At 45.2% G+C, this 22,853-nt stretch overlaps 1 protein-coding gene across 4 annotated transcripts in view; it reads left to right on the top strand.

Moving 5' to 3' along the window:
- NAA35 (N-alpha-acetyltransferase 35, NatC auxiliary subunit) overlaps positions 1-22,853 on the top strand; it is a 423,189-nt gene that overhangs the window by 287,725 nt on the left and 112,611 nt on the right. For all 4 annotated transcript variants that reach the window (XM_078675799.1, XM_078675796.1, XM_078675797.1 and 1 more), the window contains exon 18: positions 8,461-8,597. In XM_078675799.1, the coding sequence (XP_078531925.1) occupies positions 8,461-8,597 (137 nt within the window). The remainder of the gene's footprint in view (positions 1-8,460; positions 8,598-22,853) is intronic.

Genomic DNA, 22,853 nt, shown 5'->3' with positions numbered 1-22,853 from the left:
TCCTTGTGTTGTTCATTGGCACTTCCAATCCCTTAATGGGATGGAAAATACAATGGTTGTTTATTTCTTTGTTTGCCTACCAACGTTTTTTCTCTGTGTGCTAAGAGACTCTGCAAATAATGTTGGACTAATTGTCCTTTCTTTACTACCATTAAAGAGGAGAACTGAACTGAGCTAGTGCTATGACATTGCCAGGGGTTTCATCTTGGGAGTCCCTGCATATTCTTTGATACCTTCTGGAATCTCTGATCACATTAAGCCAAGAGGATATGCTTCACAAAGATACATTTCTGATAGGCGATAGCCCTCATCTGCAAAAGAACTCCCATATTCTCCTTTTTCAACTTTCCAGAATTAGTACGAAGCAGCTTACAGAAATACTAGCTAGTTTGTCCTGTTCTTCCAGCTCTATCTCACGACAGGCTTCAATGCATACACTTTCTATAATATTGTTTTATTTATTGCATGGTATATTGATGTTGAAAACTTTGGTCAAGTTTAGAACTTCAAGACTTTCAGATGTTCTGGTCTTTGTCTTTGATTTGGACATGTCTGGAAGTTTCTGCTGAATCCAAGTTAACAGGATGCATTTAGGAACGGCCCCCCCTCCCCACCCACCTTGGAATTATGTCACTTTGATACAAAATGCCCTTTTGAGCTTTCATCACACGCCACAAAGATACTACAGGCTTCCAAAATTAAGTGGACAGCCTGGATAATTTCAAAGTTATACCCTCTGCAGCCATCCAGGTGATACAGCTATGACTTCACTGGTTTCCTTTTGGAGCTCTCATTCAATTTAAGAGATTCTGTACCACCAGTAAGAGACTCTGGAACAAGAATCCCATCTAACTCGGTTCTTGCTTTTAACCGTACTGCTTAATCGGCCTTCAGATTCAGTCAGGCCAGTCTTCTAAGATCTACACAGGTCATTCTACTGGGCACACCGTTGGCAAGAAAATCCATACAGTAGATGCACTATCTGCACATACAGTAGTTACCCGGTTTCCAACATAATGCTCTGATGATTGTGCCTATGAAAGTTGAGCATCGTATAATAAACCTACTACTGCAGAAGTTAATGGAAGTGCGGATGTCCAAATTAAGAGTGGAGTATACAGAATAATATATCTAGGATGTGCTAAGCCGAATTAATTCTTTTGAAGCAAGGTAAGAGCCAAGTATGGGGTGAGGGATGTCAAGTGGCTTTCAACAGTTGGTAGATGCCACCAGAGGGTGAAGATGTAGATTACGGCACACATTTTAAAGTGGTGAGTGTAAGTACACTGTTACATTGTCAGTATGAAGTGTATTTTGGCAAGCCAAACAAATGAGCTTACTGCATTTTACCGATGATAATGAAATTGATGAGTTGGGAAAATAGAAAATAAGTTTCAGTGAGTAGACATACTGAAAAAGAATGGTTGACCTAGGTAAAGAAGGATAAAGAGTTGAATATTAGAAGCAGTTCTTGATGGTGGGTGGAAGAGGTATGGCGCAGCGGCCAGGGCAACTGACGCCGGAACTCGGGGGTTCACGGTTCGATCCCCGGTGCCGGCGGCAGATCAGCCCAGCACCATGTGACTCTGGGCAATAGCTTGCTTAATCTTCCCGAGTGCCCCCAGCGCCTTGACACCTTCGGGTAATTGTTTGCGCTTTACAAATACTGGACATTTTGCTGGATGCTAAAAGGATATGCTAGACTTCAGAATGTAATCACTGGAAAGGAATGAGGCCCACTGGGACTCAAGATGACTGCATCTCTTTAGAGCTACTGAGCCTCCCTTCACTTTGCCTCCTGCTTACTGTGACAAAGCCACCTGATGCCCTGAAAGCTGCATGAGATATCGAAGAGCTGATGTAGCTACTGTGAAACTGCACAATGTTTGGTGAGGTGGCTATCTCAGTAGACTACAAATCACTCATTCACTGCCTGAGCCATAGCAAAGGTGTAACTGTGTATGCAGTGTGATGAAAATGGCAGTATTGGGAATGATAACATCAAGAATGAGCCATTATTAGATTTTGTCTTGGGAGTGTGATGAGTTCCCGATGAGTCATTGTGACTTAACCAGGATTTTAGCCTAATTTTTCGTCGTCAGACTATTATTCCATAGCCAACTGGCTTTGCCCAAAGGCGAGGACATGACACAGGCGCCTCTGGGTTTTAATAGATCAAGAAAAGAAGACTGAACGCTTTATGGGGCCTAAGTATTTCGGAATGCCCATATTCAACGCTTAATGTCCTAGCACCAGGACGATTTTACTCTTAGCCAGACTTTACGATATTAAATGGATGCATGAAGCTAGCAAATCTCTCTGATATACCACATTCGGATTTGGATAACAATTGATACCCAACAATTTCCAAAAAGCAAACCCTAAGGGTGATTTTATTGACCCCTACACGACGACAGATATTATATGTAGTCTTGACAAAGGTGGAGAATATTGTGGAAAACCACCGAAACGCGATAACGCACCATTTAGTATAATTCACAACTCGGACATCTTTGTTGATATACTATATTATAGAATACATAATTTAGGTGTCAAAAATAGAGTACGAATATACACCCAGTATTGTACGAATCCAATGTCTTACTTTTTTTCTGTCTTTTTGTTTCAATTTTGCTGGTCAATATTGAATATTAAGTGTATCTATTATTGTCATTATCTTGTTTTAATCAGTGTTGAGTGGTCTCTTAACTGTCCACTATTTTAAATGTTTGTATTACTGATAAACTGTAAGAATTCTTTTTATACACGTGAATCTTGTTATTGTTTTTTACTTTCTAGCTTTAGTGTTATTTAGTCCAGTTCAAGGGAATCTCTCCTTTATCTACGGTTTGCCCAAAGGTTACATTGTGTTCTGTCACAACTTTTCAGCATTGAGGACCGCTCTAGGCCTTTAATACAGCTGTGTGCCAACCAGTATAACAGACCCCATGTCTTCAGCGAGGGCACACATTCTTAGTTGGATGTTTGACTTTGGTCCTCTGGTTTTTGCTGCTGCACTACTTCAGCTTGCTCTGCCTTACTTCCTTGACCTGTACCTAATGGCTCAAACGAAGACACAAAATATATCTAGAAGGGTTCAGAAAGAATTTGCTTGGAGCAATGGTGAATGAGTTCTACTATGTTCTATAAAAGTAATGCATGCTGAGCTGACATTGAAAACTACTAGCATTTAATGGGCTTCTAAAACTGCAGTTGCCAAAGTGGAAAGCTTGACTGCATGTATTGTTCAAAGAGAACTTGGTTTGTCTGACTCTCCTACCAAAATGTGCACATTCACATCTCCGTAGTAGGAGAGAAAGATTAGATAGGTGGGTTACATGTCAAAACTGCATCTTACATAGGTTTTTAAAGCTTTACTCCAGGGTTGGAGTGCTAGTCACTTTGCAGAGGGGCACAGAACCACACACTACTAAATGGTTCCTGGGGACATGCTGTGTGATTTATTAAATGTAGGGAAGGGGCTACTACTTCAAAGAGCATACCGCTTGCCATTTAACAGATATTGTGGTACATCTGCTAGTTGAATGATGATGGAGATGTTGTATTCGGCTGATTGCAGCCATGACATGCACCAAGAGTCATTCTGCAAAAGAGAAAGATATATATATATTTTTTTAAACAAATTTTATTGGCATTTGTTACGCAGCAGTGCACATACATATTATTGCCTAGCCCTGTGACTCCCTCCTGGCTCTACAGAATCCTGGAAAAGAGAAGGATATGTTAGTGAAACACAACATCCTCCTCTTACAGACCTTGGGAGACATATTCTATGGAGATGGCTTCACTAGAAATTAAGAAATATCTTGTGGTTAGTGGTATGTCATGTTCTGTGGGCTTTTCGATCAAGTTGAATTTAATCCATCATGGGAGGAAATATGTCTACAGTTTGTTTGAGGTAGTAAAAGCCTTTCTTTTTTACTTTTAATTAGCCTGAAGAATGATTGCAGTATGTGCCCAGTTTATTAAAGTGTTTCTAGATTGTGCCAGTGCTTTGTTGTAAGGGAAGGAGGTACACTGTATCCTAGTATCAATTTATGCATTGCTAAATACAGAGTATTTATCCAGGTTTGATGTGGTCTGCATCCAGGAGACTGGGAGCATTCAACTAATTGAACTGCCTGACTTCTAATGCTTTAAATAACCCAGCAATAAGGACATCAACAAGGAGCTGACCTGCAGGAGGGATACTTACAATTATTTTGACAAAGATCAGTCTTCAATCTAAGGAGGAAGTCTCCAGAACGTTGTGGATACTGGGAGTAACAGTAAAGGTAACAAAGAGATTGGGCCACTTCAATCAAATTCTAATAAATATTTACCTAAACCCCGGCTCAACTTTGTTGTTGAACAGAGTCAATCACTTTTTTTTTTAAACAAAGTTTTATTAGCAATTTTTCATCATACACAATATAGCTTCTAATATTTCTGAGACAGTTGGGATGATACAGTTTGCATTGTTTTTATAATACATGGGACATTTTAAATAAATCTGTCGTGCAACTGAAAGAAGTGCCATTAGCGTCGGTATACATCATCTGCACATCTCGGGAATAATTTGCACTAGCAATATCAAATGTACCCATAACAGCACCTAGTTATTCATAACTGCCCAGTCGGGTATGCATCTCTCATCCCAGCATGTCATAGTCTGCAACAATAAACATAACTTCCCCAAGTAGATTGCCCTCCCCCTCCCTCCAGTCCTGTATCTCAAAGAAAGAACATTGTAGGGCAGCTGGGTGTACATAGCCCGGCAGGCATCTTCACTGTCAAACCAACCACAGTTCTGATGCGAAGTGTCGCACTAACCAGCCCTAGTCAGTTAACAGAGTCAATCACTTGACTCAATACTAGGCGTACAAAAAGCAAAGCTAAAAAAGAAAACATGCAATTTCAACTTGAACTTGATGAACTGACACACAGAACAAGATTGGCTCGAAGGGGACACAATAAACCAGAACATTGAGCAGACAGGGCAAAATCATTTTATCATATTTACACAATAGCAGTCGGCAAGCCCTAAACAGCTGATTTCCAGGTGACAGTCCAATAAAATACACTGATTCTTCGAAATCGAGGTTAGCAGTTCTGGATTACACATTTGTATCCATTAACCTCTTCAGTCCGTTTTACGACTTGAAACTTTTAAATCTAGTTGGAAATTATCAATTTCTGCTGAATATAATTATCAACATCACAGAATATGTTGTTCCAAAAGCCATTGCCATAGGTCATCCATGCCAGTCCGAAGTGTATCAGATGGAACACTCAGAGTACCATAACCTGGAATCATGGCTAGAAATCAACTTGTCATCTATATCTGATATTATGAAGGACGATGCCCTTAAAGGTTTAACATCACCGCTACAAACATGGAGCCACATTGATACAATCTTGACTGCTTTGTACGACCAACCTGGAAAAAACGTAGGTAATCCCAGACAAGTTTTTGGTCCTACTTCGATTTAAGAGACAGAAAAGGGAATTAAATAGGACAGAGGGAACTCTGAAATACTCCAGACAAGAAGAAGGGGCAAAGCAGGTTACACAACTCCGAAAGCAGTACAAAACTATGATTTGGAAAAAAAATCTCCAACATCAAGCAAAACAGTGAAGAGTTCTGCATGAGGCCAGCACGACTGAGGAACAGCGGTTATTTTGGAACTATATTCATCAAATGGGCTGACCAAAGATGCATATGGCTCATAACAATGTGAACATGACTGATTGGATGCAATATGTTAACACATCTGTATTTTTCTGAGACTATATAGACCACTGGCATGACCAGCATCATGAATCCTTTTTGCAGCTTACAGACCTCAAGCACTAATTGTCTAGACTGGCTTAAACACAACAAAATAATTATAATTAACAATTCTAGTAGAGATGATGGGGCACCATATTCTTATGCTATTCTGACTGCTATCTTTAACTGCAAACCTTAGTATTGGATATCCATATTGCACACTGTTCTGTAGCAATCAATAGAACCTGAGCAATTCCTGGATCCTGGAAAGGATCACAAATACATCCAATCTATAAAACCAAACATAACTCTAATCCTTCACACTATCAATTGATAGCTTTTCTAGACATGAAGTCAACATACTATGCCATGTTATGTTTATGAGGAGTTGAATACATGGCAAAAATGAACAAGATCATTTCCTGGTTTCAAACAGAATCGAGGGGTAATAGTATTAGCACTGTAGACTTTTTTATGGCTTTGCAGTGCTCTTAAAAAGGAGGACCAAAGCACTGCTCTGCTAAATTGTTGCTGTAGTTCTTCACATCCAGAAAGAATGTACCAAAGACTACATGAATCCTTTACAAATCAAGTCTAATGGTACACCTTCAAAAGGGGCAAATCTGTTCTAAAAGCTTCAGGAGATTTGCCCGCTAACAGGTATTATTAATTGACTTACAAAATATTATCAGATAATGTTCTACTCTAAAAAGCTACGTTTGTAGTAGTCAGTGGTATCACTAGATAGTGATATGTTGAGGGTGACTGCGGCGACACAACATGGCATGAACACAAATTTTGGTTGAAGTCTGGCTGGTCCCTGAGCGAACATTTAAAGTAAGGCGCTTAGGGAACTAATCAACATTATAATAGCCCCTTACTAATCAGGCTTTTGCAAGAAATACAATATCAAAATTGCCAACCTAAATGCCTTCTCCCAAAAAGAAACCGAATAGCTACTCCTGATACCTAAACGTTCTCACACATTCTATCCTTCATGGCTATCGGATCTCAGATATAGGAATTTCTCACCATGAATTTGTTTATGAACTTTACTGACAGTTAAAACCATATCAATTCATCTATAAATGAAACCAGCTTTGGCAATGTCAATCGGTCTCGCTTTTAAGGAACGTTGTTTGGTAATGTGAAGCTTTGGAAACATTTGAGTTTACCTGAAGTTCTGGGGAATGCTAGTAGGTATTCTTGTTGTGTCTGAAATGGCTCCATTATTGCTTACTTTCTTTATACTGTAGTTCAGGAAGGAAGTACATGTTACTTCTAAAGACCTGTATTGGTGTCTTATAATCAATTGTATAGACGGGGGCTGAGAGTCCAGAAAGATGAGAAAACCTAATTCTTCATGCAGAAGGCATCTATGTTGGCAAATTTTATATTTTCATAAAGTCTGATTGGTATGGGGCTGTTCTAATGTTGTTTAGTTCCCTTACTATAAACCTTCCTCCAGGCATGAGACTACAGCCAGATTTTTCATTTAGGCCATGTTGAGTAGCTGTTGTCATCCACCGTATCTCATAACCTTGTCTCTGGTGACCTAGTGGCTGCTACAAAAGTAGCTTTTTAGAGTAGAAAATAATCTGGTATTCTTTTTTAAGTCTTCCAATTTTTAGAACCTTGAAAATGAACAACCAAGTTTTAGATGGACTTCTTTTATGATTACCTAATGATAGCTGTTAGCAGGCAAATCTTTTTCTGAAGGTCTTAGAGAACTTGGGAGGTGTACCAGTAGACTTGATTTGTGGAGCAGCCATGTAGTTTTTGTTTTTTTCTTTCTGTACGTATTATTGCCTGGATGTAGAGGATTACAGTCACAATTTGGCAGGTTGGTGCTTTAGTCCTTCTTTTTATGAGTATTATGAAGCCTTCAACACGCCTCCAGTACAAGATCATGTGTGAGCGGTCACTGTAAGGAATTTGCAGGAGCTAATAAACATTTGAAGTACGAGTTACTTACCTTCTGTAACATTCTTCCTGATAGATATGACCACTCCTTCAGATTTCTTAACCCCTTGTATCATCGCTTCTTGAGGTGATAAGGTTTGATTGGTTTGATTGTGTTTTTGCTCTGCTCTTCGCATTCTGTGTCTCCATTGGTGTGGCAAAATGGCTCATGACGTCACTGGCTTCATGCGCTTTTTTATAAGTCTCTGGCATCCCTTCTGGCGACATTGCGAGATGCTGTGTATGTCACTGGGCTGCACCACCTGGCAATGATGACGCAACATATCTTAAAAAGGTTCTGTGCTGATGCTGGAGGGAAATTCCAAAATGAGGAATCTGAGGGCAAAATCATTTCCATCAGAAAGAATGTTACCAAATGGTAAGTAACTTGTTCTTCTTCCATAATAGTGTGATTTCTAAATGTACTCAATGTGCATCAATGCAACCAGTTAGTGGTACTTTCATTTGATGGCACTACTCAGTCAGAATATTAATTACTTGTGCAATCAGTAACTAAAGCTTTAAGTGCTCTATGTAATCTGACTGGGTTTATGTAAATTCTTTTTACGTAATCAACACTTTTCTTGATGCTTGACCACTTCAAATAATCATGTATAAGTATTGTAAAATGTTTTCTCCTTCGTGTTTCATCTGTGCATACGTGTATTGAAGTATTGTGTTTTGTTTAAAACATTTGAGAATTAAAAATTGTTTATTGTGTTAAGGTATCTTTCAGAGTTTTTGTACGCCTGGCTAATGTCAACATTGAGTCGTGCAGACAGCTCACAAATGGCAGAAGAACGGTTAACAGAAGAGCAGCAGAAAGGCCGAAGTAGCAAAAAGACCAAAAAGAAGAAAAAAGGTAATCTGTACTGTGATGGTCTGGGCAAGCAATGCATTTCCTTAATTGTAAGGCGACATATGGGACATTGCATCACCACGAGATTTGGCTAGAAATTACTGCTCAAGGTTGTCTGAAAAATGTAGCTAGTGAACTGCCAAGGTGCCATCTCCGGCTACATTTCTTAATAGCTGCTGAGTCCATTTATAGCTAGATGTTGATGACTGAAACCTACTTTGCAGTCACCGAGGCTTCGTTTTTTGTGACTGAAATTGTCACTTCTTTCTGTGGTTGAGTTATCTCCTGCTCTGGACACAACATCTTTGCAGTGCAGGGAGTTAATACAGTAATTAAGAATACGAAACAAGATGGCATGACGTAATTGGTTTAATACCAGTTTTGTTCCTGCATCACAAATTTTCATCTGCACACAGAGCTTGTGGTTTAATCATTAGGGATTTCATACAGCGCCCTATCACCTAAGCCACTACACAACATTGGAAGGTAAAAACAAACCAAGTGATCAATGGAAAATAAGTTAAGAGAGTTAGTAGTCACTTCCCTGAATGTAGCTGGTGCTTTATTTCGATCTGTGTTTTACAGATTTCTGGAGTTTCCTGAATTGCATAGAGGTTCTGACTGGAGCTGAGGGCTAAGAGTGCTTAATTGTGTCATGCCTTTGCCCCTAAATATAGGCTGTCTCGATTTACTGTCCCGTATGGGCTGTTTTGAATTAGATAAGACACCAACCACATAGCAAAATGTTAGATGATGGAGGTAGCCAGGACCTTTGCCCTAAATGGTTTTGTGTTTTATGTCATGATTATTTGTGTTGATCATGGACTCCATTGAAAGCCAATGGAGTACTTTCACTACTGCCATAACGTAGTCATAGCTTTGTCATTGCAGGCACGTTCTGAGTGCCTGATTATAAACTGTACTGTTGAATTTTGTTGAGGCCTGCATTGATCACTTTGTTGTAGTCCTGTTGTGCCGTCTCCGGTGTTTGTGGAGGAGTTGGGGGATTTTTATCAGAAGTGATAGTTGAAAGTTAATTCCCCTGACAGTTTTGTTGGCTTGCGGGACAAAGTTCTACTCTGTATCAAAAACGATTACCCAGGTTTCAGACCTATTGGTAGGCATATTGTATTGTATTTCAACATGTAAATACGTCATTTATAGTGCTAAGCAGACCTAGTTTGGGGCGAAATGGTCGAAAGATCTGCTGGGATAGACTGTTAATATCATTCCATATCTGATTGTCATTGTGAGATGTCAAGAAGCAGTCATTGTATTTATCTTGTCGGGTCTGCAATAGTGAAATAAATTGAAGACCTCTGGTATGGCGCAGATCTATTCAGTTACTGCATGCCTGTCCAGTTGATGAGGAGTGGGTTATGTTATGTTATATTAAGTTCATATAGCGCACGGCTACTCTAAAAGAGTGTCCCGGCGCTCTCCACAGTTTAGTGCTGTGGACTGGTACAGTTCTGTGTGATGAATATGAAGAGTGTAAGAAGCTAGCTCTCTATATAGTGCACCAAAACAAGGAGAGAGGGGTTGGCCTAACGGCTAAGGCGCTCTACCTCGGACCTGGGGATCTGGGTTCGAGTCTCGGTAACGACGCCAAAAAACCCCTGTGATTCTGGGCAAATCGCTTAATCTCTCCGTGCCTAAAATGAAAGTGTGTCCTCATGTAACGTAACTGGTGCTATGTAAAGCGCTCTGATAACTGATTCAGTTCGGTTCTAGTTCGCGCTATATAAAACTCTGCAAAAAAAAAACTGTCCAGAGAGTCCAAGCGACCCTTATTAGTTTACAGAGCCACAAGTAATAAACTCAAATGCTCTCTTATGCGGTAGTGTGGGCGAGCAGTTTAAACTTCTCAGAGAGAACTGCGACTCAGGCAGTGAAGTGAGGCTACTTTTAGCAGTTCCATGAAACTTGGAACTTCCTGAGCACTGCTATTTGGTAGATGGTAAGGGTGAAAGGTGGGACTATAGTTTATTTAAGGTTAGGAAGGATCTAGTGACGCAAAAGTGGCGCAAGAGGCTTGTAAATCTGCTCCAGAGTGCCTGAGAAGGAAACCTGAAAAAGAACCAAAGCAAACCGGTCTGTAGCATGAGAGGGTGGATACATTTGCAGTACTGTACTATTTGCATTAGGTTTTGAGTTATTCAAAACTTTGAGCAGTCTGCACCAGGCTAAATGGGGGCAATGCATCTTATCTTTTCCCCAATATTTATTTCAAATGACTAGGTTTCTCTGCTGTGCCGGGAGCAGGCTATCTCCACTGGCTTGGCTGAACTGCACCCCTGGAAAATCCAGCCCTGCTCATTGACACCACCTCACCTTAACTCCCTCCCTCTGTCCTTCACGCGCCTGTTATTACTCACCAGGGCCGACAATGTCCACACAGACTCATCAATGGCAGCTGGTCAACACCAGAAAGCGTGCGAGCAGAGTGGTGGTGTGGGTGCTGGTAATAAAAACTACTATGTACTGTTATGCAGGTTCACTAAGAGGAGAATACTATGTCTCTCTAGGGCACTGGTTTCCAAAACATTTGTGTTGATCCACTCTTTAAATTTGAAAATGTCTGAGTGTCTGAAATTGATGCAACCACTAACTTTTTCTCAGTCAGTGTGCAAAATATAAACTGTTGTGAGAGGATTCAAATCTGTCTTAATTGACAGAGGGATCTTTATCAAGAAAAGTTTGAAAAATCCTGTATTCGAAGTTAAGAAATACATCTTGCAATGTTCACATTTTTAAAATGTGTTGTGGTGAGCATTCTATAAAAAGAAATTGTGACAATAATGATGTTCCAGGTGCCCCTGTATTTCTAGTCAATAAACGAGTTCACATTTGAAACATGATAGGGTGCAAAAAATTAGGAAAAACATTTCCTTAGTTACCAAAAAGTACATTCTTTCTTATGATGTTGCTTCTTACGCTCTGAAATCGCTGTTGCTTTCCAGAGAAACATATACATTTAGGCAGCGTATGCCTTCTTTTTGCACCATCTGGAGATCCTTTCATGCCCACCTATGGGTTGTCTACCATAGATTCAAGACCACTGTAAGTCTGTGGGGTCGACCCATGTCATGTGTGACATCTGTAGACAGTTCCAGCTCGAAAGCCAGCAGCTTTTGCACACCATGATGTGTTGCACCTTTTGCGCACCATGATGTGTTGCACCTTTTGCGCTATAAGAATAGACCTCATGTCCCCCCATGTCAAGTGCTGCCAGCCAGAACACTGTAAAGGAAGCTGAAATGACCAAATAGTTTTTTCAGAAGATGAAGGCAGGTCATGTCCCTAGCTCACACCTACTGAAACCTCTGCCCTTCTCTGCACTTTTCCAATCCTGAGTGCCCATCCCCCACTTTCATTCTGCCTTGAAACTGTGTAAAAAACGGTTTTGGTGTACACACCACGAATGGCGAGCAATTTTTCTCCAGCTGCAAATGCAAGTGTATATGGGCCCTAGAAACTGTAGAAAGAGTTTCTAGGCTAGTATTCCAGTTCAATTGTGTGACTTTGGCCCATTCAACCAGAGGAGCCTCACCTCCATCCAGTGGTGGAGGTGATTCAGTCACTCAGTGATTGACAAAGAGATCTAAGAGTTGTTCTCTAGGCAGCCTGATTCTGGTTGTCACACATTTGTTTTAGGATTGCACCAGATGCTGGAATAATAATTTTGCCTTGGGTAACGCATAGCTAATGAAGAAAAGAGGTGGATATAAACGAACCCGGTGGTATGCCACACTGGGCTTCATGAAGGGATGAAGTTGTAAATCCAGTTTGTGTTTGCTTGTTCTGAATTTGTTGGAGGAGTCAGATGAAATATATGGCCATCCGTGAAAACTCATCTTTGTCCTTAAGTTTGTATTTCCTTTCTTCAACCACCTTTGCTCCCCAAAACGTTTACTCTGGTCCACTTTTACTTCACCCACCTATTCTTACCATCGACTTTTTTGTACTAATCCTAAAGTTTACCATAATATTATCCGTTTCACTATTCTAAATGTATATTTCTTTATATTCAGTTCAATTAGTACTCTTACTGTAAATTAATTGAAGTTGGTTTATTTTAGGTAAATTACTAAGCTACGCTATGCAAAACTAATCCTAACCCCTCTCCAGAAGTACATTTACTTACATTATTGTAGGGAGCTGGGCTTTTTTTTTCACTGACTACCCACACACTTTTTGCTCCCTTTATAGCTACTAGATGCTGATTTTCAAAGCTGACGGTGCACTTAGTCCTGCTAACCAGACCTCAGTGCTAGTGCCCCTTCCCTAAAACAAGGTGTAGTCTAATGGTGCTACAATTGGCTAAGGACTTTCACAACTCTGTAAGTCCCTGGTAAATGGTACTCCAGATACATAGGGCATGGGTACTAAAGAGGGTCCCCAAGGACTGCCAGCATATCTTATGCCACCCTAAGGGATTTACATACCAGTTCCACGCAGACTGCCATTGTAGACTGCATGTCATGGTGCAAACCATGAGTGAAAACACAACATGACACACTACTGTGTGTCATGCCAAAGTCACCGCATCTTATACTTGTAAGTCACCCCTACAGCAGTCCTTTGAGCCCTAAGGCAGGGTGCATTATATTTGATGTGAGGACATATTTGTATGAGCAGATATGCACCTGTGTTGTCTAGTTGTATTACCAGATATTGCAGGTGAGCATGGAAGCCATCTTAAGGTATGTACTGGCCATTGATCAAAATGAAATCCCCAGCTACATAATGGCTTCACTGAAACATATGGTGTTTGGTATCAAACAGCTCGTATTAATAAATCCACACGGATTCCAGTTACGGATTTATTAATACATGCACCCAGAGCGTACATTAGAGGAACCCCCTGAAACCTACCAGCTCTCTAGTGTGCTAGCTGACTGGTTTAGTCCAGCCTGCTGCCACAGACTAGTTTCTGACCTCCAGGGGTGAGAGTCTTCGCTCTCAGGAGGTCAAGAACAGTGCCTGCTCTGGGGAGAGGTGTTAACACCTCCTCCTCCAGGAAATACTGATAAATTAGCATCCCAGGACAGGAGGCTTCAAAGAGCCCACTTCCTTTGAAATGCGAATCTGAAAGAAACAGGTTAGTATTAGATTCCTTACCTTAGAATATCCCCAGGCGTCAGACTGGATCCGGAAATCTTTGCATAGCAGTACCCTTGCGCGTCGGTAGGCGTCGTCTGCGGCTCCGCGTCCGTTGTCTGCGTCGTGGGCGCCCTGATGACGTCGTCTGAGTACTTAGACGCCGCCTCCGTGTGCTGACGTCAGTTCTTCTTTTTTCCGCGCCAGCAGCGCAGATCCGGAAAAAGTGGTACCTTAGTCATTTTTTTACTAAACTTTTACGATCAATTTTGAACATTTTTCGAGTCTTCGACTCCGAACGGTGCCGGTAGGGATACCAGGTTTTAGCCTTGTGAGGACTGCGACCGACTGATGTCGGTCACCGACCCTCACCGCCGGTGCCTCCACTCTCTCGGCGTCAACCATGAGACCTGCTCCGACTGCCGGGCCCTGACTTCGAAAGCTAGGCGGGAGCGGTCCCGCAAGCGACTCGAGCTCCGGCAGTCGGCCCGTGCCGCGATAGGTCCCGGTCCGGACGGAGGTCGAGGGACCGGTCGCGGGATCGGAGCCATCAAAGCTCCGGGAGTCGACATTACTCCTCAGGTTCGAAGTCGTCAGGTAAGCACAAGAAGTCGAAGAGACGTCATCGCTCTTCCGACTCCCCCCCGACGCTCGCGCGACGCGGCCGGGGGTTCGGGTGACACCGCCCACGCGGCTCCGTCAGAGTCACGGGCGTCGCGTCTGGCCTGACACCCTCCGGTCCTGGGCCGCACCCGACGTCGGAGGAGATCGAGCGTTTCCTCATGGCCATGGGGTCTCTCACTCCTCCGGCGGGCTCCGCGGCGCCTTCGGGCCCAGCTGACCCGTCTGGGGGCTCTAGCGGGTCGGGGGCTTCGGGCCCAACACCGGCGGGTGCTTCAGCCCCGACGCCGCCGGCGCCGCAGGGCCTCGCTGGATCCGCTTCTGGATCCGGGTCGTCGCCGGTTGACCTGACGACCTCACCGGCACCGGTCCCTCAGGTGCCACCTCCGGCTCCGTCTTTGGGCGGCGCCGTCCCCGATGCCTCCCTCGATCCGGCGGCGCCGCTCTCGACGCCGTTTGGAGAGTTTTTCTTCAATGAACCGGCCCCATCATTTGACAACCCTGTGTATCAGGAGATGGGTGATGAGGAGAATTGGGAGGGGTCTGAGGACCCTCTGACACAAGAGTGTCAGTCCCAGGAGGACGGGACAGGTGGACTTGGGGATGCCAGTGGTCTGGACACCTCGCCAGACACTGGTTTTGTCTCACCTCCTACCGTGGCTACGAAGGAGGGGGCAACCTACAGCGTGGTGTTGACGCGGGCGGCCAAGGCCTTGGGTCTTGAGCTCCCCGTCGCGGCCGTGAGGACTAACCTCCTCATTGAGGTCCTTAAACCGCAGTCAAGCTCGGCTGAGCCTCTGCTGCCGTTTAATGAGGCCTTGACCGACGCTCTTTTGGGCACTTGGTCCAGGCCCGCTACAGGTTTGCCTGTAGATAGGAACGTGGCCAGACGCCACCGCCCGGCCCCGGGCGACCCTTATTTCCTGTTCACCCACCCCACCCCTGAGAACCTGGTTATCCAGGCTTCGAATTCCCAGACCGCATTCCCGTCTGCTCCGCCTGACAGAGAATCCAAGAGATATGAGCACTACGGCAAAAAGGTATTCTCCTCCCTGAGTCTGGAACTGCGTTCTTCCAACACCGCATGCCTCTTGGGCCGCTACATCCACTCTCTGTGGAATACGGTCGCGGACGTGCTGCCAGAATGCCCGTTGGAGGTACGGGCTAAACTCTGCCAGGCCCTTGTGGAACAAAAGGGGGTGGTGATGGACGGAGCATCTGAATCAATCAAACACTCACACCCAGTCAAAAGATCTGGGTTTAATCCATCACCGTTCTTTAGCCCACTCTGTCACCCCAGTTCAGACATGGCTATATGCAAATCAGTCTGACCCTGTGCCCTTCTGGAAGGCCGAGATGCAGCACGGTATTCTATCCGGTGTGGGCTGGATACCACCGACTCACTGGGCAGGGCGATGGCAACGACGGTGGCGATTCGTCACCACGCCTGGTTGAGGTCCGCCAACTTCTCGGCCGATGTCCAGAATACACTCATGGACATGCCGTTTGATGGCCGTCGCCTTTTTGGCGACAAGGCAGACCATGCGCTTGAGCACTTTAAGGACTCCAGGGCTACGGCCAGGTCCTCTGGCCTCTCGACCCGCGCCAGCAAATGGGTGCCTTTCGCTCCTTTCGTGGCCAAGGAAGGGGCGCCCCCACACGTGCTGCCAGCCACGCACCGCAGAGTAATATCCAATGCGGTGACGGCCGTGGAAACCGCCGTTGCGGCGGTAGGGGACAACGGCGAGGACAGTCCACACCTTCCCCCACAGCATCCGCCTCAAAACCCTCCTAGTCCGTGCTTTCAGGCCCATGTGACGCCAGTGGGGGGCAGGGTTTGCCATCACCTCCTCCACTGGCGCACTGTCACATCGGACAGGTGAGTGCTGCAAATCGTCCAAAGGGGCTACTCCCTCCCCTAAGAGGCGACCCTTCCAGCCATGCCACCGCAATACCACCGCGTATCGGGGGATCATTTGCGACTTCTGCAGGAGGAAGTTACGGCCCTCTTGGCCAAGGGGGCCATCAAGCGCGTTCCTGGGCCATAAGTAGGGTGTGGTTGCTACTCCCACTACTTTCTGGGACCCAAGAAGGGCAAAGGGGGCCTACGCCCTATGTTGGATCTACGGAACGTCAACGGCTTCCTCCGGAAGGAGAAGTTCAAGATGCTAACACTGGCTCAGGTCTTGGCTGCCCTGGACCCAGGAGACTGGATGGTAGCGTTGGACTTGCATGACGCTTATTTCCACATCCCTGTCCTGCCGGCCCACCGGAGCTACCTGCGGTTCACGGTTGGCCACGAGCACTTTCAGTTTACCGTGCTCCCCTTCGGCCTTACCTGCGCCCCACGGGTGTTCACAAAGGTGATGGCGGTGGTCGCAGCTCATCTGCGCAGGTTAGGGGTTTCAGTCTTCCCCTGCCTCGACGACTGGTTGTTGAAGGCGGGCTCGCCCCAGACATTCGTCAGCCACCTCCAGACGACAGCAGACCTCCTGCACCAGCTGGGGTTTTCCATCAATGTGCCGAAGTCACACCTCTGCCCCTCTCAGAAGCTCCTCTTCCTCGGAGCGGTTCTCGACTCGGCGCAGTTTCGGGTTTATCCTCCCGAACAGCGGGTCCGGGATATTCAGGCTCTGATTCCACTCTTTCAGCCTTTATCCCGGGTCTCGGTCAGGTTGACGCTGCGGCTTCTGGGGCTGATGGCCTCCTGCATCCTTCTGGTGCATCACGCCCGGTGGCGGATGCGGGCTCTGCATTGGGCTCTGCAGTGGGACCTGAAGCTTCAGTGGGCCCAGCATCAGGGCAACCTGTCCGACCATGTCCTGATCTCGGAGGGCACTGCGAGACACCTGCAGTGGTGGCTCACGGACCGCGATTGGGTCAGCAGCAGATACCTCTTCCTTCCAGAACCGGAGCACGTAGTTGTGACGGACGTGTCCCTCCAGGGCTGGGAAGGCCATATGGGAGAGGCGGAGATCAGAGGCCTCTGGTCTCCGGCGGAGTCCCTGCTCCATATCAACTTTTGGAGCTGCGGCCGATTCGTCTAGCACTGAAGGCATTCCTCCCCTCTGTCCGGGGGAGTGTAGTGCAGGTGTTTACGGACAACACCACCGCCATGTGGTACTGCAACAAACATGGCTGGGTGAGGTCGTGGACCCTTTGCCAGGAGGCTCTGCGCCTCTGGCAGTTGCTGGAACATCAGGGCGTGACCCTGGTGGTTTAACACCTGGCAGGTTCTCTGAACGCCAGGGCGGACGAGCTCAGCCGTCGGTGCATGATGGATCACGAATGGCGTCTGCGCTCGGACGTGGCGCAAGGCCTCTTTCAGCAGTGGGGAGAGCCTTGGTTAGATCTATTCGCCACCGAAGAGAACGCGCAATGTCATCAGTTCTGCGCGTTGGAATTTCCAAGGCGGCACTCGCTCTGCGACGCTTTTCGTCGCGAGTGGAGTTGCGGTCTGTTGTACGACTTTCCGCCTATACCACTTCTGCCCAGAGTGCTGAAGAAGATCAAACGGGACCGGGCCCAAGTCATCCTTGTGGCTCCGGACTGGGCACGAATGTACTGGTATCCCGAGCTACTCAGTATGTCAGTCGATCCCCCGGTTCGTCTGCCTCTTCAGGAGGACCTTCTGTCGCAGCAGCAGGGGACGGTCATCCACCCGAACCTGTCCAGTCTCCACCTCCATGCTTGGAGATTGAGCGGTGACAGTTGAGGCCATTTGACTTGCCTCCTGAAGTCTGTAATGTCATTCTGGCAGCCAGGCGACCCTCCACAAAATCGGTATTCGCCTGCAGGTGGAATAAATTTGTGGCATGGTGCACAGCAAAGGCTGTGGATCCACTTTCTGCCCCTCTTTCTGAGGTTCTTCTCTTCCTTCTTTCTCTTGCCCAGCAGGGCTCTGCTCTGGGCACTATCAAGGGCTACCTTTCTGCCCTTTCAGCCTTTCTAAGGCTGCCTGATCAACCTTCTTTGTTCAAGTCCCCTATTGTAAATCGTTTTCTGAAGGGTATCACACACATGTTCCCTCCTGTTCCGTTTGTGATGCCTCCGTGGGACTTGAACCTTGTTCTTACCTTTCTGATGTGCGCTCCCTTTGAGCCACTTCACAACTGTCCTCTCTGCCTTCTTACTCTGAAGACTGCTTTCCTGGTTGCCATCACCTCTTCCAGGAGAGTGAATGAGCTCCAGGCTCTTTCATCCAAACCTCCTTTCCTTTCTGTCCATCCGGACAAGGTTGTGTTGCGGACTAGGCCATCTTTCCTGCCCAAGGTTGTCACGGCCTTCCATATCGGGCAGTCTATCACCTTGCCCACCTTCTTTCCGCCACCGCATCTCTCTAAAGAGTAAGAGCGGCTCCACCATCTGGACCCAAGACGTGCGCTTTAGTTCTATCTGGATCGCACACGCCAGTTCCGGGTGGATGACCAACTCTTTGTTGGTTACGTGGGCGCTAAGAAGGGACGGGCGGTGCACAAGAGGACCATCTCTCGGTGGGTTGTCTTGTGTATCAAGGCATGTTACTCCTTGGCGAGGAAGGAGCCTCCTGTTGGGCTGAGAGCCCATTCCACTCGGGCCACGGCGGCTAGCACTGCCCTGGGCCGGGAAGTCCCCTTGCAGGTCATCTGTCAGGCAGCTACGTGGGCATCCCTGCACACGTTTGCAAGACACTACTGCCTGGACAGCCAAGTCCGGAGGGATGGCTTCTTTGGGCGTTCCGTCCTCCAGGACTTTCTGGTGTGATTATTGGTTCGCAGACCCACCACCGGGGTTGGTATTGCTGGGGTATCTATTCTAAGGTAAGGAATCTAATACTAACCTGTTTCTTACAGATGAACAAGTTACTTACCTTCGGTAACAATATATCTGTAAGAAACAGTAGTTAGTATTAGATTCCTTACCGCCCCACCCATCCTCCCCGTTCTGCGAACTGATATCTAGGGTTAAGGTCATCCCCTTTCAGGGCCCTAGTTTCAATGGCACCAGTGTTGGTTTTTAACACGGCTCTGCGTTTCTGGCGCGGAAAAGCTGTGTCTAAGAACTGACGTAAGCACGCGGAGGCGGCGTCTAAGTACTCAGACGACGTCATCACGGCGCCGACGACGGACGCAGAGCCGCAGACGACGCCTACCGACGTGCAAGGGTACTGCTACGCAAAAATTTCCAGATCCAGTCTGACGCCTGGGGATATTCTAAGGTAAGGAATCTAATACTAACTACTGTTTCTTACAGATATATTGTAGCGTAGTTCCTATCTTCCCAATAGGCTCTGCGCATTGGAATAGTACCTACAGCAGTAAAGGCCTAGGCCAGACGTTAACTAGGTCTACTACTGTCGATGCTAGACTTAATTTTTGGGTTTGCCAGCTAAGCTCAGAGTTCGCTAGAAACTTTCTCGAATGTTCAAGGAAGGATTAACTCCCCTGATTAGACAAGAAGGGATTTAGTTTCTGACAACCATAGAACATGACAACTTTGCTCTCCCCTAATCAAGAGTCAATCTCAAGAGTCGTGTGAGCACAAGGCAATTATTTTACTCAGTCAGTACGTGCATTCTTAGTCTCATCAGAATGTAGAGAAAAGGAAGAGACGGGCGTGTTCAATAAAAGATGTTATTTATTGATCAGTCTCTTTTCTCGTACAAGAGAAATGGATCGATATTATTGCAATACTTATAGTTAAGTAAAGTGCATACGTTAAAAGCAATAGTACAAAATAATACTGCAAAAACATTGATATGGTTTCTGAGCCATATGATGTTTAAAATGATTAAAATATATTTACATACACATATACATTTGACTAAACGCACTCAACTGGTGTTTCTAAATACGCCTACCCCGTGTACCTGACCTAAGTCTAATGCGTGGGCGGGAATAGAAAGTTACAGTTTAAGTTAAGTTTGTTTTTGCCAAGTGAATAACTAAAGAATTCTCTAGGAGGGGTTATTCAGTTCTGTACCTGGAATTTAGGATGAATGAGGAATGGTATCTCTTTCTCTGCTCTCGATATTCCAGGCTGCCTGCGAGGGCTACCCGGAAGCGCCGGTGCTGGGTCTCTCGGTTTGAGATAGCAGCGCGTCTCTCAGCGCGTCAGGAAGGCGGGGCTGCTGCCTGCGGGGTCTGCTTCTGCTCTCGGCTTCGGCAAGTATGGCTGCTCCGTCTTGTCACCACGCGTGTGTTTTGCATAGGGCAAGATCGGCAATATTTATACCTTAAAGGTGCCGGGATTGACGTAAGGATGGACATAGGTACGTCAATAAAGATGTCATACGACTTGCTCGTTAGCACATTCTTTACTAAAGTTCTCTGTGAAATCAAAACAATGGCCGCACGGATTATCCAGGTTGTCATAGGTTTGATTTGTTATGAGAACGTCGTATGCCTTATCAGGGGCTGGAGGAATATCGCTTGTCTAATTAGATCTCAAGCGTTATGACCTAATCAGATAACACGTTCCTGTGCCGTAGTGTGACTGCGTCAGATAACGGTATCTGCATCATGGGGGATTTCTTGCCTCATGGGCTGACTGTTAGTTAACTAGCTAGGTAGTTTAACCAGAATAGGGTCAGGAATAGGGGGATCGATTCAGAACCTATAGAAATACACGACACCCACTCCACGCTAACTATGGTCATATCTACTAATCTATGCATAGTATAACATAGTACAACATACTATAGAGTATAGTGTATACCTTACCACCCCAAAATACATAAATGCATTTTGAAATTTTCAAATATACTGAAAAATTGCAGTCATATATATCGTATGCACTTAAGATATGAATCAAATGCAAAAGTAAACACGCATTGTTATGCATTATTGTTTGTTGGTATATGAGAAATACACATGAAATGGCTCTTAATATGGCTATACAGAAAAAAGGTCGAAACCATTTCATCACATAAAATATATTGTGAACATACCAGTGGGCAGCTAAAGTCTATATAAAGTCTATAAAGAATCTAAAAAAATAGAAATCTTAGTTCTCTAGGAATAGTTTCTTACTTTAAGCAGAAGATCAGTGTCCCGGGAAAAAAATATATAGAAAAATATTTTAGGGGCTTGCTGGAAAAGTTGCTGTCCGTGAACTGGATTGTAATTGTTCATGTGACTTTATTTTTAAAGTTGAAGGCCGAATTCAGGGAACGCCGCGTGCGAGTTTACTCAAAAGTCTCTATTTCTGTTCCGGAGAGAACATCATATCATTCAGGCTTTCGAAAAAACTGTCAACAGCTTCATGGGAAAGTTCCACTAAGTCGGAAATAGTGGTAACCATGCACTCATGCGCATGATTGTCTGCATTGACATTCTGATTTGCATTGCTGACAGAAGGTCGTACCTGTTCGATGCTGCTTTCATCTTGAACTTCACTACTCTTCAATCGTAGTGGTGAAGATTCCAGGAATGCCGTCATCAGAATTGGCAGCCTTTGAGGGCAGCACAGTGCGTGAACCTTGGTAGGAACCAACAGTGTATCTGCATCCACTGGCGCATCCGATTGTAGCGTCAGACAGGTGTCTAACACGCATTCTTCTCCGCATAGCAGACACCTTAGTACAGGTAAAACACACCTTTGCCACATTGGTCGAAATGATAGAAACCAAGTCATGTTTAGGTCTCTAAGCCGGGAGAGTCCCAGGATTTTTGATATCCGGTCCCGGTATCCAATGGCTAGGATCGTATCTTCCATTGTCGTGAGATTTTGTTCTGTGACATGGGTTGCCATAACGAAAAATAAGGACCAGGAATAGGATTCCTGCAATTAGTCCTAGGATCAGGGGAAGTCCGCCAAAAATCGAATGGACGAAGTCTGGAAAAATACCCAGTATGGCTTTGAATGGTGTTAATGCCATCGAAAATACTGTCTTAAATACCTTTGAGACCCCTGTGGTATCAGAAATATTTAAGATTTCGCTCAGGATTTCCGCGAAATGTACGGGGGAATTAGTTGATAATAATGTATGTATCTCTGCAGTCGTCCTTGCGACTTGTAGATCATACGTTTCTTTAGATGACGTGAGCCTTGTAGGCGTCTGAAGAAGCACTGTTTTCATTCTGCTTAAAGTATCTATTCGAATAGAAGTAATTTTCAAACCGGCCCATGCCCTTGCCTCCCTGTCTGGAAAGGAGCTGGGGAACAAAGAACGTCCACAGCACTTGACCTTCGCCGTCGTAGTGACGAGATAAGGAGTCCCGGGCATAAGACTACAGCATCTGCGGTCTACAATAAGAATGTAACTCCCATTATAGAGTCTTTGAAAGAATGGTTCTATTTCAGTTGCAGGTGCGCCTTGCTGGTGACATGAAAGGTTGTATGAATTCCCTTCACAGGCTCCGTGCAAACTAATTCCGTTACACAGAAGCGTGCCGCTTAGTGACATAGCACAATTGTTGCCACTAAGAAACACTTTCTGTCCTTTGTTACTGACACATGCATGTGAATAGGGCAGGTTCCAAGTTGTTTTAAGGTACCCCTTTCCCAATTTCTCGTACATGCCAGCCTGTATATATTTTTGGCAGTATTGAAACC

The sequence above is a fragment of the Lissotriton helveticus genome, chromosome 2_1 (genome assembly GCF_964261635.1).
Source record: "Lissotriton helveticus chromosome 2_1, aLisHel1.1, whole genome shotgun sequence".
Taxonomy (NCBI): Eukaryota; Metazoa; Chordata; class Amphibia; order Caudata; family Salamandridae; genus Lissotriton; species Lissotriton helveticus.
The sequence above is the reverse complement of the archived record's forward strand: the minus strand, read 5'-3'. Positions and strand labels throughout refer to the sequence as shown.